This window comes from Pungitius pungitius, chromosome 1 (assembly GCF_949316345.1).
Source record: "Pungitius pungitius chromosome 1, fPunPun2.1, whole genome shotgun sequence".
NCBI classification, from domain to species: domain Eukaryota; kingdom Metazoa; phylum Chordata; class Actinopteri; order Perciformes; family Gasterosteidae; genus Pungitius; species Pungitius pungitius.
In genome coordinates this window covers 33,558,374-33,574,617 of record NC_084900.1, presented here as the reverse complement: position 1 = coordinate 33,574,617, position 16,244 = coordinate 33,558,374, and the positions used below count along the sequence as shown (strand labels likewise).

Here is a 16,244-nt window from a genome sequence, read left to right as displayed (position 1 = left end):
AAAATGAAGTACACACGTTTCAGTAGCAGCTATGCTCCGCGGAGCTTTTCTTCTTTCTAACAATTCAGAGATGCAACACTTGATCGCCCCCCCACCCCCCCCCCCCCCTAGACAGGATTCTCCTTTAATGTGCCCATCGAACATTAGCTTATCCTGCTTCCTCTAAACAAGTGCAATCATTATCAGGATAAATTATCCTCTAGTTGCAGTAAGAGCAATAGTGTTTCCTCACACAGATGACTGCGCTATTGATCCAGGCCACAAGGCTGTCAGAAAATCAGCCCCATTTGATATGCTATTGAATCAAATTGTGCCCGGAGAGGCTCAGCGTTATCTCACCCCCGGCCTGCAGCTGTACATTCCCACATGTGTGCTTTGGGGGGGGGGGGTGGTTTATCACACCAGTGTGCACTATTGTCCACGCGACACGCTCCCGCTTAGGGACATTTTACAGTCCAGCCTTTTGGTGAGTGACATTTTAACAAGAAGGTATAAATCATGTTACCAAAGAGACAGAAGAAAAGAAAAGCCGCCATCGCAGCGTCCTCTCCGCCAAAGGGAAACCAACCCCCCCCCCCCCCCCCCTGCGGCTTTTCCTGATCACACACACGCGGTCATGTCAGCGCCACAAACACAGTGCAGGGCCATTAACAGACATCCACAAGCTCACACACCAACAGCATGAACACAGCTTGCCAGGGAGGGCCACCGGGGTCCAGAAATCTGATAAAGCTGCCTGGACTGTGCTTAATTCAGCCTTCCCCCAAAAGCTGCAACTGCTGGAGGCGGGGGAGGGGATAAAGAAAAAATATATATATATATATATATATATATAACCGCACCGGAACAGGTGTGAAGGGAGGCAGGGGATCGCAGTGAACCGCTTAGCCGATTAACTCCACATAACAGGTTGTACTTTCTCTATAGAAAAGATTTCCGACCATAGCTCCTTGATCGATTCAAGGCGAGAATATTTGCTTTTTAAGGCGACCCGGGAAACACTTTGAAGGAGGAGGATCAGAATAATACAATTATTCCCCCCCCCCTGCACCCAGGCTGAAAGGAAGCGCAGGGTATCCTGCTGTATCTCTGCTTCCATTAGCCCCTCAGCTCTGGCGCTTCATCAAAGTGTCATGATGCACGTTGATCAAACCCAGCAAAGAGCGAGGAGGAGGGGGGGGGGGGGATGGGGAGAAGGGGGGGGGGGGGGGCGAGTGACATAAGCATGTTGGAACAGAATAGAAAACATACAACAAAAGCGGTGACCTGGCCCCGTGTTGTCTCCCCACCTGTGCCACGCAGGTGAACTTCAGAACTAACGCATTGATGGGAGGAGGGGACAAGTTGACATCTCCACGAGTGTCGCCCGTGTTCAGGTGCGTCAGGCGGAGAGAAGTGTGTGTGAGACGGCTGCAGACGTGCAATCTCATTAAAAATGAACACGGTGCTTCATAAATGACAGAGAGACGAGTATGGTGATAAACGGGCATGATATAGCCGGTCTGCCAGACTGCGTAAAAAACACGCGCGCGCACACACACACACACACACACACAGAAACAGTTTTATCTTGGCATGTGTTATTTCAAAAGTAACTATTAGTTGAAGATTCCCAGTTAATGACCGACGGGCAAATAGAAAGCTCGCGGCTGCTCTGCATCTGTCCTCCGAAGCACCGTGTGTGCGTGTGTGTGTGTGTGTGTGTGTGTGTGTGTGTGTGTCTCACCCTCTCGCATCCCCCAACAAGCTGACAACCTGCGAGCTGCACCTCAGCGCAGCAGTGAAATCAATCGCCAAAAAAACAGCAAACAAAGAAGGGAAAAATACACTCAAAAGCATCAGCTTTCTACCAGGGATTCGATCTGCTGTGACAGCTATGTACTCACCAGTGACAGTATCTCTCACTTTTCTTTGTAGATCCCTCTCTCTCCCTCCCTCACACACTCTTCCCTCCCTTTGTTTTCCGTTTCCTTTCTATTTCTCTCTCTCGCTCTTTTAAAAAAAAAATGTTTTCTCCCCCCCTCACTCTGTCCCTTCCGATCCTCTTCCTCGCTTGCTCCTGAACAGAATGAACCTCCGCTGCACTGGGGAGCCCGGTTTCTATGGCAGTGCGAGCAAGTCAGCAGGATGCCGTAGTGCAAATGTCTACAGGGGGGGCAGATCCCTCACCCAAGCCCAGCGGACACTCTTAACAGGCTCATTGGCTTCTCACTTGAACTTCTGTTTGCAGAAGACGTGGAGTGAAAGAAAGAAGAAGAAGAAGAAGAAGAAGAAGAAGAAGGAAAAAAAAGCAAAGAAATGTTCATTTTGCAGCGTGTAAAAAACCACGGACATTGCGGCAAACGAAAAGAAAGGCGCATAAGTTTGGGAGCATGAATACACATGAGGCGCGTCCTCGTGAATATCAAAGCTTTTGGGTTGAATGGGCGCTCGAATAAAAAACATGCAAAGAGTGTGTTTTCATTCCCGCAGAGAATGGCATTAGGCAAATGCACCGCGAGGCATCAAAAGGGACCCTTTCCTCATGAGCAACACATGCAAGCCTCTCGCTTTGTTCGAGCCGCTGCGAGGTGGAGGGGGGGGGGGGGACACGCGCACCGCTGACTCAATGAGCACGCGCGACATGGCGCCTCCGTTTCGCAGCCCCTGACCGTGGTCATGCGACATATTGCAGCACCATCAGTACAATCTTTAACACAAGCCGGAGAGGGAGGGAGAAAACGAAGGGGGGGGGGGGGCACTTTCTCCCCCCACGGTCGAGATTAGCGTCAGTTCCTCAACAGGCTGCGGTCCGCAGAGGAGCGCCTCGGAATCGATTGGATGCGCGACACCGACGACGTGGGTTGAAATGAATCGCGTTCGGAGCGCCGCGCGCGCGCTCGATTCGGTGCATTCGGCAAAGTGTGTTGTGGGTAACATGAGCAGCCTTGTTCCGTCAGCTGAGGGGGGGGGGGGGGGGGGGGGTTGTTTGCGGTGGTGCGTTGTGTGTTACTCAGAAACACTCATTTTAAAACTAGACCGGTGCAACATCTTGTATTTTTAGGTTGTATAAGCAATCAGAACACTGGTTAGTTGTTTTCAGCAAGTGGGCCAATACAATGTATATTTATGTTCCAAGTGACAAAGCAGCCTGATACCTAATTATTAAGGAATTGGTGGACTTGTAAAGTGCAACTAAGTCCATGTTGGGATTGCATTGAACTTTTATAGGACTATAAGAACATTGTTTTTTTTCCCTACACTTAACAAAGTTCACCTTATAGACACATAATATAGAATAATGTGGTTTTTTAGATGTGCACAGAACAATTTTGTAACATGAGTCTGTCGTGTAAGGGCTTATTATTGACCCTGACAACGAAAAACTCCAAACATCTAGCAGGGGGCGACTCCTATGCTGGTAGAAGATGACCTTACATTTTCCAATGAATAAACAGGAGTCTCAGTGGCTGGGTTTAAGTCTTCTTCCATACAGCATGATGTTTACCAAGTAAATGATGGTGCCATTTCAAATGAAATAGACAGTAAATCAGATCAAGCTTTGCGGCTTACTGTGATTGAGAGGTCCCTTATCGTAATATTTTAGTTGCCCCAAATTGTCCAGGCTGACGAGTCAAGGCTTTAAAACTGTAGTCCACAAATCAAAAACCAACAAATCGTTATGGAGATTATGTCCACTTCTGTGGTTTCCTCTACCAAACGCCGCCAGTGTTCACGTATGTATATTTTGATCCCCGTGCTGAAAAACTATTTCAAGTCTTTGTAAAGAAAAGAACTCATTGGTGTCAGAGATCAACGTCAATACAAGTTGCATCAGTGAACAGTTTTGTGCGTTGTGAATGTTGTCACCAAGCACTTTCGGCGCGCTGCACATCCTGCTAAGAAGCTTAATGTGATTTCGACTTGCAGTGCCGCATACTTTCATTTCTTTAACAATTACAATCAAATCAAGCGTCTGTACAGACAGATAACTCCCAACCCCCCCCCCCCAAATAAATCTAATGTCAACGAAACAGATGCATCCATAATCCCGTCGTCAAATCACATCACTCAGCTCGCTGCGATGTAGCTGCTCCGAACAGCAAACACAACAATATCCTTTAAACATTAACAATGCATGACAGCTTTATAAGAAGCGAGCAGCATGACGATCGGCTGACAGTGGCTGGCCAGGCCCTTTGAAGGGGCATTGATGGGTGTAAGCAGGGGGGGGGGGGGGGGTTGGATGCCTGAGCTAAAAGGTGGACTGCTGGAGAGTCTTGGCCAAACAAATGTCCGAATGAAGCCGAACACAATGAGGATGAAAGTGCAACCCGGAGTCGAACGCGTCAACTCAGACGTGACGTCTCGGGGGCGTGACCAACGGGAAACACAGTAGTTTGACTTTGGGAAGTCCAGTCGACAAACTGGAACGTGCTACACATTCTCAACTACTATGTCCTCGCAATCTGACTTATCACAGCAAGACCGTTAAAGGTCGACATTTCCATCTCAGACTTCTTACATCGTGATTAATTAATTTTCACGGCCTCTCCGGGAGTAGCATGAAGCCTGTGTGTTGACAATCACTTTATCAATTTTACAAATCAGGTACAGAAATCTATTAGCAGTCATTTAGAGTCACGTTTCTGCCCATCTGACAAAATGTGACTCCGATGTTCGCTCTGCTTTTATGTAGAATGGCTTCTAAATGCCTGAATACGAAAAGTGTCTTTGTCATGCAGCGTTTTTTTTTTTTTCTTCTCTAAAAACCGCTGCATTTGGCAGTTACTGAAAATGAGATTGATGGCTACAGTAAAGTTACAAACCATGAAACTAAAAACACTGAGCTGGAAGACGCTAAGAAGCCCCATAAAGCAGCAGTGATGACATGTGCACTAAAGAGTAGCTTTGCTCCCCCCCCTGCAGAGATGCACTCTGTGACTCATGACATGATGCCCAAATGCAAATATTTTGCATTAAAACTATTCGCACCGGCAGCGATGCAAATTTTCAACAGTTGCAGCCCTTTTCAAAAAGAAGGTTAAAAAACAACGTGTGAATCCCAGTGAGCCCCCCCTTTAGCATGCTCCACTTTGTGGCCTCTTTGGCTCTCAATAGGAAAATGAACATCTTGCTCTGGTGAACAACACTTTCTTTTGAAGAATCAAACCTATAGGCTCTTTTGTCTCATTTAAATTCATTCTGGTGCAAAAAATGACATAATGACTATTGCAATAATTAAATCCATACTACTGATATAAATACATTTGTTGTGTTGCGAAAATTTCATTATTTCTAGTAGAATAAATGCATTTATTCTATTGCTAAATTATATCAGATTGATCTATTTTAATGACTATTTCAGGGCCTGTGTTGTTGGCCCTGATTGTTTCCATGCTGATGTGGTTTTGTTTTCTCTGTCTTTTAATTGCTCCGATCAACAGTAGTCTTACCAATGTCATTGTATTGTGTACAGTGACATTAAAGGCTTCTATTCCATTTCAGTGTTAATAGTTGTTAGTCTTCTTAGCTGAGGATGATGATGATGATGATGATGATGCTGTGTCAGGAGCAGCTGAAGCACCACCGGGAAAATGTGTTCTTTGTCCCGGCTTGTTATGCAGACAAAAAGGTCACCGTGGTGCTTTTTTTCCGTGGACTGGTAACCAGAAGGGGACTTTGAGATTGTGACGTCACACACACGTCACACACACTCCATCTTATTCACTCACAAAAAAGCTAACATAAGATACAAGTCAGCATCCTCAAACTGGAACTGGACCACTGAGCTGAAATGTTTAGCAGTAAAGTAGTTTAATCCGTTTACTGCTGCTTACACACCAAGACATCAGTGTTAACTTCTACGTTTACATTTTAATACAGTATTTACTAATTAACGAGTGCATTGTGTAAGATTTAGGGGGATCAATAGCCACAAGACCTATGAACTTGATTCATCTCACATTTCTATTATATTTATGTTTTCTTGTGTGATGTGTTTCGGTACTAAATTGCTTGTCAAATGACTGTTTGATTGAGTTTTTCATTTTCTTTTGGTAATGTAAAACGTTCTGCTGTCGCAGGAAGATGAAGATGCCTCTAAATTCTCAGACCAAGGCAGTCTCTGTAAGAGAGATATTTCTTAACACATGGTTTACATACAGAGCGCAGTGCCCGTTTTGGACCAGTTCTTACCAAATGACCGGCTGAACCTGAGGGAAATTAGAAAACAGGGCGGATGAAAAGATGAAAAGATACCCCGAACGATGAGGAAAAGGAAGGGGCTTCATGTCTGAGACTCTACTGCTATCATTTCATGACCCGAGCACGTGGGAATCCATCTCATCCAACATTAAGCACTGCCTCAAGAATGAATGCAGGGCGGTGTTTCACAACCAGTGGTTCAGGATGTGTTCTCACCACTCTCTCAGAACTTCAGGGCCCGTCTCTGGTTTCAGAATGAACGAGTGGTCTCGGCTCTCTTTTTGGGACGCTAAACCCCGCCGTGGCTCTCCCTTATTCTAACACCCAGATTACCCATCTTTGATTGCTACTCCCCTGATGTTTATCAGGAGGTTTTCCGTGACAGACTTTCTAGGTCAGTACTCAACTCATTTTTGTTCACTTCATGGACACAAACATCTTGTGATGCTTAGTTTTCATTAGCTTTCTCTCCGTTTGGACAAATCCATCCCTCAAAATGTCTTATTTTTATTCATAATGTCTTTTTTATTTGTGGATACTGAATCCACTATTGCAAAATTGTCTGATCTTTTTATAGATATATTATTTCTTATTTCAGTACATGGTCTTCTAGTTTGTTACAGTGTCCTTCCGGCTGACGGTTCTGTTTGTATTGAAGGTCCGACTATATTTACTTTTACTCTGGGTCTCAGAAGTATTCTCCTCCGTATAAACAAGCTTCCTTGATGCTTGCTCACAGACATCGACGTGGTCTCTCGTTGCCAGTGAGAAAGCAGCGGCCTGAATACATACATAACTTCCACAGGATGAATCCTCACCGGGGTGGGGGGGGGGGGGGGGGGGGGCGAGCTCAGCACATCCTTCTGTTTTGATAATGAAGTTGGTTTTTTTTCCCACATTATTTATAACATGGTTTTGTATGTCATTATTTTGTTAAAGGCCTGGAACTTGCTAGCATAGTAATTAGGTGGCTATAACCGTAATTAAATAAAAAGATATGAAATAAAATAAGGGAAGGGAATCCACTTTACTAATGTAACAAGGGGTTGGTTGGAAATTGTGCCTTTGACAAAGATATTAATCACATAAAGGCCCATCTTTATGCACAGAACGTGTTTACACACTTTTGTTGAACCCAAATCATTTGAGAAGGGAATTGTAGAAGGGCCTCTGGAGCGTTTCATTCCATTGTGCCACTCTCCAGCACTCACTCCCAAAGAATGATTGAATTCAAGACAGCACATGCATTTTTTTATTTTTTTTATTTCTTCCACTGTCTTTTATTCAATATTTATATCTGCTGTACACCTTTGAGCCACACGAGGGATGAGAAAAAAATCGAAGACCGTTAACGCTCCTGAATTGTGTTAATTTAGTCTCATTCATAAACTATTTAATAGGAATGTTTTAAAAATCATAAATATGTATGTATGTCACTAGGTATTCAGCACTTTTACTTATTCAAGATGAAATAAGGGGATGCGGACAAATTACGCTTCCAAACCTTTATAGATAAGGGGTGATTGGTCGATTCTTAATACACACTATATCACTAGAGGTGATGTGTCAGGGTCCTTTTTGTTTCATATTCAAGGTGTGCTGTCCGTGCAATGTTCAAACCATAAAACCGGAGCATCCTGTTTAATCAGGCCTAAAAAAAAACGCATCGCATCTGCTTATGGCTGGTGGCCCGGTGAGGGAATCCAAGTGGAGTTCAAAGGAAACTGAGCTCAAGCTGGAGGACCCCCCCCCCCCCCGGGTTTAATGCCTCAAGAATACAAATCTACATTCACTCTGGTATTCGCCAGAGGAGATTTATCACAGCCCCCTGAAATCCTCCCATGAATCAGCAAGGCTGAGCTGCGTGAAAAGTTGGAAAGGATGGTAAGAAGGTCACAGGAGGGACTCAAGAGCGGCAGGCATGAGAGCATGGTGGAATGGAGGGCATCCTTTGGTGAAAGAATAGAGATGGCCATGGACTCGATCATCTTTCTCTCAGGTACCTCATCAATTCATCAATTACTTTTGAAAATACTGGCAATGTGTTAGCACAAATCATACCGGGTCTTCTCATGATGGTTTCCTGTGCTGAAAGAGAAGTCGCAAACGAAGACATGTTAAGAGGCAAATGGAAGAAGAGGTACTTGGATGTATAACCAACTGGAGCTTCCACAGTGTGCAAAGCAGGTAGGAGAACAATGTTGGTGGTTTGTCCATTAATCTCAGCAGTGAGCTCCATGAAGGTAGAACTAATTTGAGTTACTTAATTTACTGCAGGCTAGGAACACTATTTCATACCAATGATTTATCAATCCTTCATCATTTGATTGATGTTATTGCATTTACAAAGTAACCAACGTCAAGAACAATGAAGTGTTTTCTCAAAAATATAATAAAGTAGAAGCAGCACACAATGGAAGCCCTCTTTGAAGCAAGATGACAAGACTGTAACCTTCCTTGAGCGAATACTAAAAATAAACGTAAATGCAATATTACATAAATAACAAATATTTCAATCTTTTCAATATTTAACTGGTTTTCATAATGAGGACCAGAATCAGAGAGAATCAGCACAGCAATAAAGGTTAAAAGGTTCAAAAGTTCAAAAGAGAAGGTTAAAAAGAGAAATGCTACATTTACCTTTTATACTGAATAAAAGTACTTTGCTTGTGCTGCACAATCTTTGTGTGTGTGTGTGTGCATTGAGATGAGGTGGTGGTGGGGGGCACTCGGGGTGAAGGAGGGACATCGGGTGGGTTGTTGAGAAGATTGATGGCTTCAGGAAACAGTGTGTGTTCAAGTGTCTGGTGTTGCTAACGCTGCTGGAGCTGAACTCCAAAAGGCAGTAAGCGGGGTGTGACAAGTTGAGCTAATAATATCCTACCAGCAATATTTGGATGAAATCCTCTTATATAAAGGACAAAAAGCCTTTGCTGAGCCACAGAGAGATACGTATCAGTGCTTGAAGTCCAGCAGAGCTATATATATATATATAAAGGACTTCTCTTTTTAACAGAGTGTTTCTATTTCTTCTCTTTGGACCGGACGGACCTGTTCATCCACTCTGAATGCACTGTAGCTCTCAATCCACTGACATATTTCCACTTCAGATGTTGTCAAATCCCACCTGTGCTGAACGCCTCCCTGTAAGATGTGTTACCTTGGGATTTGAAAGGGTGTTGGAACTGTGCAGAGGCCTCGCACCTTGATGGGAGCGTCCACAGTGAGGTTACGTGGAGTGTGTCCTTCAATGGGGGATTCGATCACACTCCGCTGCATAATAATGGCGAACACTCTCCTACATTACCAGATTCTAGATACTCGATGGGAGCGTCAAAGCATTGAAAGGGAATTTTTATCATAAAACTGAGATATTAATGATGTGGTCAGGTCACGCTCAAGACAGTATGCCTGTATTTCAGTTATTAAACCCCTTTTTCATCAATAACAAATGAAATACATTCACCAAAACATTGTCACATTTCAATGTTCAAATAACCGTATTGAACCTGATTTTTTTTCAATATGACGGTCGGTGCATCTATTAACAACCAAGCTAGTAGACAAGCTAATAATATGACAGACTGTTGACCAAAGTAGATTCTTATTGACAAACCCTCTAGGTATGCATGCTACTTCTGCTGCAATTGCAGGGAAGATCATTCATATCATCATATCATATCATAACACATCATAACATATTTACACCAACATGTGCCTATGAAGTCGCCATTGCAGGTTGTGGTTCATCTATCTTCATCCATACCTGCACGGCGTGGAGGGGGTGTCTTAGCGGCTGTCGGGTTCAGTAACAGCCGGTGACAGGTGATTAGTTTTCCCCGCCGTTGGCACAGACCTCCGCTTCATTGTCATGTCCCACGCATGCATTGCAGCAGACTCTACTCGGTTCTTAATTACGTGCTTGACTGGGGATTAGCTCGTCAATGTGCAGGGCTGTGATCTACCAGGGAAGGAATTACCGCTGGTAAAACTTCTTTGCATAGATGGCTTTTCATAAGTGACCCCGACGATACTACTGATAGGTGGGGAATTGAGGTGACGCGTTCCCAACACTTTTTACCTGTTAAATATTAATGCTACACAGGGAGGAATTGACCAGGATAAACCAGCAGATACGACCACTTGTCATGTAAGCGAAAGCGATTCATCGTGACTCATAATCAACCTGCTGATGCATGTTTAGATTAGCTTTTTTGATGTGGAAACAATTAAACCAGGTATTTTCCTGATTATTCTGTAAAATTCCCTCAAAAATGTCGTAGGAGGGAAATGTTGTAGAAGTGCTGCAGCGAAAAAATAATGGAATCTTTGCCTCCAGGAGCTCTAGGAGATGGATAAAATAATTCTATGTTTGGCCATCATTTTGATCTCAACTTCACACCTGTCAAATTTTGGGTGCAGTGCTAAAAAAAAATCAATTCACAGACATACTGGTAGAAATGTTACTCCCAAATTGGATCTCACTTGATTCATAATAAAATTTAAATTATTCATCCAGTTTCCAAAAAAGGTTCACTTTTATTTGGTTTTCCCACAAAAATTGTTCCACCTTTATTTATTGGGTGTTAAGACTTGACTCCAAATGAATGAAGTTTCTGTAATTTAGTCTAATTTAGCACCTGGATATTTATCACTGCATCTAACGGACAAATGAAATATGCAAATGTAAAGGACGCGCCTATTGATGAATAATGGACCAAGGTCCCCAGGGTGTGTGCGAGGTGATTAGAACGACCTACCGTATCCCTACCTGCGCATTGCATGCAGGAAGCAAGTGTTTCCTCACAAGAACTATACTTATCTGATCCCCTCCGCCACAGTCTGCTGCCTCTTTCACTGGTGTAATAATAGTTTTAACAGAAGCGGTGAGAGAGAGAGACACTTGACTGTCTTCACATCTCCGATGTTTCACAGTGGAGCCGTGGAGCAATTTTCCGCCGGTGACAAGCCGTAAGGTCATTGCATCAATTCTTGTCAGCTTAGGTAACATCATTTCAGACCAGAAGGCAGCTGCTTTGCAGCGGGCGCTAATGTAATCAGAGGATAAAATGTCACAACGATGCTTAAATTGCAAACCTCTTTTTACCAATCGAGTTCTAAAGAAAAAAAATCGATTCTTCTCCTTTAGCTTTAATGAAACACGAGCTCCACGTTTGCTCAAAAGCTTCCTGATTGGACGACCGCATAGAAACCCTGAAAACATATTGGCATGCTGGACACAGTTTTCGACGCCTCTTAGTCTTCCGTCATGAGGCTGTTATTCAGTTTGTCCTTCCAGCACCTCCCATCTTCCCTGATTGTACTTCTCGGGGGTCATGTTTCCTCGGGGGATTGTTAATGGCAGTGAAAACACAGAATATAGGAAGCAGGAAGAGATTCCTGGAAATGAGAACGATATACTCTAAATTGATGGAGGGCCCAAGGCACCATATGTTCTGGGTGTAGTGGGACTTCTGGCTGCTCCCGAACACAGGATGTAGAGAAACAAAAGCGTACTGTCTACAACATAAAAATGATGTTCTACACATTTTATAAAGGACTATTTTTTATATGAAGTGGTGCGCGTCCCCTTTGGCTGAATATAACAAAAAAAAACAAAAAAAAACATCTTCAATCATTGTCAAAACAAATACAGAGATGATTGAGTACTATTCTGGCATCCTAGTGTAAAACTATGCAGCGCTGAATAAATATTACACCCTTGATTTAACCCTGAAGCATTGATATTTCTATTTAATTTAGGCCTTCGTGCGTGCAAAAATCATTTCTATCTAATCAGTGGATTCTGAAGGGCTTTAATTGGCCCAGGAGAAAGATATCCACTAACTCTTCATAACCCAGTCTGCAATTCGCAGATTCATTTCCGTTTAAGATTCAGTTTTAGAGGAGATTAGTATTGACGTATTTTTGTAAATACTGTGTATGTATGGAACTTAGCACCTGTAAAATAATGAAAAACTGCTTTATGCAAGAACATTATTGTTATTGCGCTATAGACAATCCAAGAGCAATTCCATTCATTTCTTATGCAGTATTCTCGTTTATATCCTAATTCCTCTCTATGTAGATTGTGTGAAGAGTTGAGCTCAGTACCAATATACAAACAATATGTTAAATGGTTTTCAGAGGCAAATCATAAGATTTGAAAAAATGTTTACATTTTTGGTATAGTTGTAACGTATTCTATTGCTTTTAATCTTACCATTCAAAAAATACATTGTTATTGTTGCTGTGGGCATAGATAGAAGAACATAGAAGTGTTTTTCATCAGCTGAGGCGCTGTGGTTGCATCCGGCTGCTCTGACACGGAACAAATGCAGCATTTAGGGAGAGAGGAGTTATCTGCCAGTCTATGTGGGTTCGTTTCCACTCTGTCGATGTTCTTGTTCATCACCAGCAGGGTGTATGGTTGCTGTTAGTGCTATTAATTCCGGTTAAACAGATAATAGCTAAAAATAAATAAATGAATGAAATAACAGTTGCTGTTCAGCCAATCCGTATTACCACAGGGGTTATTCCTTTGCTATGGCAACCAATGATGGACTGTTTCAGTCCATCCTTCATTTATGCATGATCTTTACAGTTTCAACTACATGACAAGCGTCTCCTTTTCACATTAACTTTTTTGTACTAGATATACATATTCAGACTCTTTGTAATTTATAGCAGCATTATTTCTCGCCACTCTGTAGCACAGTTGTCACGACCGGACGGTGGACGGGAACCCAAATGCACGACTCTCACAACGTGGTGCGAAAAAAGAATCAAAGTTTATTAACAAAAGGGCAGGGCATGGCCGCTGAAATAAAAATCACTCGTGGGCGAGGAAAAACCGATCTAGAGACAAAAACTGAAAGCAGGCTCAATTAAGGTGTCGACAAAAAACGAGGCAAGACTGTGGACATACGTAACGCTGGCACGGTGGCTTGGGACAAGACGAACTGGCACAGGACAGAGGGGGACTCAGACAATATATACACACACATAGGGGAAGTGCACAGGTGGAGACAATCAGGGGAGGGGCGGCAATCACACCGACACAAGAGGAAGGGGAAAGTTGCCTGAAACAAGGGGAAGGTTCATTTTCCAAAATAAAACAGGAACTCACGAGACGGACACGAGACAACCTAACTAACATCTTTTTCTGGACATGACAACAGTACTTGATGTTGACACACTCTTTTGATCTTTCAGTTTCATTTAATTGTCTCCTGGAAGTCAAAATACACTACAGTTGAAAAAGGGTAATTAACTGATAATTAAATAAACCGTGTTACCCATTCCATCAATGTTTACAAAGCTCATCAATCTGGCTAATCTAAGGTCAGATTTAGACCAGGGCTAATCCATTTTTTTTGGCCACTTTCGGGTTGGAACACGTCAGCACACAACCTGACTCATCATCTTTGTGTGACCCAATTGTTGCGCACAAAAAAAGATTTGGGTTGTTTTTGCCCACCTTGAGGCCTTAAGAGCCCCAACCTTTCCGTCATTCCAATTTGCCGTCCCCAGCCAGTGCCAGTTATGTCTCCATCATTTCTCATTTTGTTTTTAGTGTTCAACCACTGAGTGACATCATCCTCTGCACATTAATGTGTGTGATCAAGTGTGCGAGCCTCACATCGAGTTCTACACCATCAAAAACTGCGAGCGCGACAGGAGCGCCGGCCCCCGGAGGCCCCAAACCTTTCACCGTGACAGACAAGCTCTCAGCCATTATGAAAAAAAAAAAAAAAAAGAACGCGACTAGAACCGAAACCAACCAGCGAGATTCTGAGGCAGCAGAAGGTGCAGAAAAGGCTTCGCTGTAAATGAGAAGCGCTCGTTGACGATGGGAAACAAAATGAGGCGAAACAAAAGATCCCTTTCTTTTCCCCTCTTTGTTTTACACATCGCAGCGAATACGGCTGCATGTGTGATGTGTCCGGTGGCTGAAATAGTAGTGATTTTTTTTGTTTAATCCATACTTACGGTTTACTAGCTTGAGCTGCAAACATTAGCATGTACGGCTAACTAGCTCACCGTAGCACTCATCCAACCCAGATTTTACTTTGGGGGTTTGCAGGTCGTGTTAACTGGCTTTGTCTGCTACCTGCACATCTACCGTGTAGTATTCCTCCAGCGTGTGAAGCTTCATACCCTGTCAAATCGACCGAACGATCGTGTGCAGCATTGTATGTCATTAACTCTCCAGAAATGAGAGGCCATGCTACTGTCAAGGTCTGAAATAAAGGTTCCCTTGTCATTTTTGAGTGTTACATCTGGCCTTGTTTTTCATTGTCAACTGCAAATATCCAACCGAGGGGGACGGAGCGTAGCAACTAATTGATGTAATTCAGGGCCCAAACTATAGCATAATGTCGTGCTCCAGGCCGAAATAAAAACTCTCGCTTTCTCCACGAAGCTCACGGCGCTCTTTGCTCCCTCGGGGCCTAGCTCTTTAATCAATAAAGCAATGTTGCCGCTCACTAGCCAGGCAGAGGCCTTGTTCCAGTGCGCTGGCCTGGAAAACACGCAGCAGGTTTCTACATTACTCATCCTCCTAATACTTTTGTCATTGATGACACTGATGCATTTTGTAAGGGGAAAGCCATGCGGAGAGAGAACGCTGTCCTGTGCCACGCTGACACAAAGTTACAGCACAGCGTGCCGCTGTCTGCACTGCTGAGGTCTTGAAGGGGAGGGGAGGATTTTTATTATTTATTTATGGATATGGATTCGCATTCATTCGGTGGCTCCACAGATGTTCAACTGGCCGGGCAGATAGCGGCTTTGGAGATGAGCACCTTTGGGGGAGGAAACGTTAGCAGCGTTATGAACAGGGACACCTCCGTCCCTCTCTCTCGATGATTGGTGTGCGAGCTTAGCTCATTAACCTGAGTGAAACATTTCGCCGGTCATTGTCCCCCTACTGAACCGGTTCACTGACCTTACTCTCACTGAGGTAGCAGTTTGATTCGAGCCCCAAAGGGATCTCGCGTTAAATCATTGTATCCCCGGACACTTGTGTTAAGGTGCAAGGAAAGAAAAAATAAAGCCTCCTAATTCTGCATAATGGGATGTATTATTTCCCTGCTCACCTCGTGAATGCCAGAAGCTGCAAAAATACCAACATTGGTTTTGTCATTGTTGGCTGATGATTACAGTAATAATAACACCAAGCCTTTGGGGACTTGGTATTTGGTATTTTCATGAAAGACATTTTTCCAAACGTTATCTCCCACAACAGGAACGGTGTCTCCACTGCTCCTATGTGGTCTACTGTAAAATGTTGTAATAAAATACAGAGACAAGAGACAGTAGGTATTAATTATTGAAAGGCACAGTGGTTGGAATGGGGTTCTAATCTCCACAGTGCAGTTCATTTCATGTCCTTTTCTTTTCGGATTCAACCTGCAATGCAGCATCCGCCCCTGCGAAAACCACGAAGAAAGAGAGAGCGGATACCGGTGCGAACTAAATGATCCGCCGATGCTAATGTCCTCTGCCAGCCGGGGTCTTGTTTAATAAGCCTCAAGATGAGATGGGGGGGTCCGTGAAACAACGTGTTTCAAAAAAAAGAAAACAAGCCTCATCAATTCAAAGCCCACACACCTGAAGCTGCACCTTGATAATGAAAGAGGAATTGGTAATGAGGGTCGGTGTGGTCTTTGTTTGGAGGAGGGGGTGGAAGACGGCTTATAAGTGCATGCAGTAAATTCAAGGAGCTGCCCGGGCTTAAGGGATATGTTTTGTTACTTGTATCAGCACTCAGGAGTGAATATCGATACCTTGTGCCGGCGGCTGATCAGTGGGAAATGTTCCCTCAGGAGACCACGAGACGCTGATCCCTGCTCCGATTCATCTCCCCTGAAGAACTCTCGTGTGGCCTTTCACACGCGCAGCAGGTGGGTCCCTGACGGAGACGCAATCAGCCGACGCAGGTTTCAACAAAGTGGTCAATAAAGACGATGGCTTATTCTAAGGGAGCTAAAAAAAAAGTCCCGGGCTTTCTCGTTCTCATTTTATGGTAATCGATTTGAAAGTAGTGCAGGATA

At 43.7% G+C, this 16,244-nt stretch overlaps 1 protein-coding gene across 2 annotated transcripts in view; it reads right to left on the bottom strand.

The window, feature by feature from the left end:
* The window catches only part of syt6a (synaptotagmin VIa), a 37,321-nt gene that overhangs the window by 18,611 nt on the left and 2,466 nt on the right, over positions 1-16,244 (bottom strand). Inside the window, exon 1 of one of the 2 annotated variants that reach the window (XM_062565541.1) lies at positions 1,727-1,876. The exons of the other annotated variant lie outside the window; for it this stretch is intronic. Within the exon in view, the coding sequence (XP_062421525.1) occupies positions 1,727-1,736 (10 nt within the window). The 5' untranslated portion in view covers positions 1,737-1,876. Of the gene's footprint in view, positions 1-1,726; positions 1,877-16,244 lie in introns of those variants that run through there. 2 annotated transcript variants of the gene reach the window in all.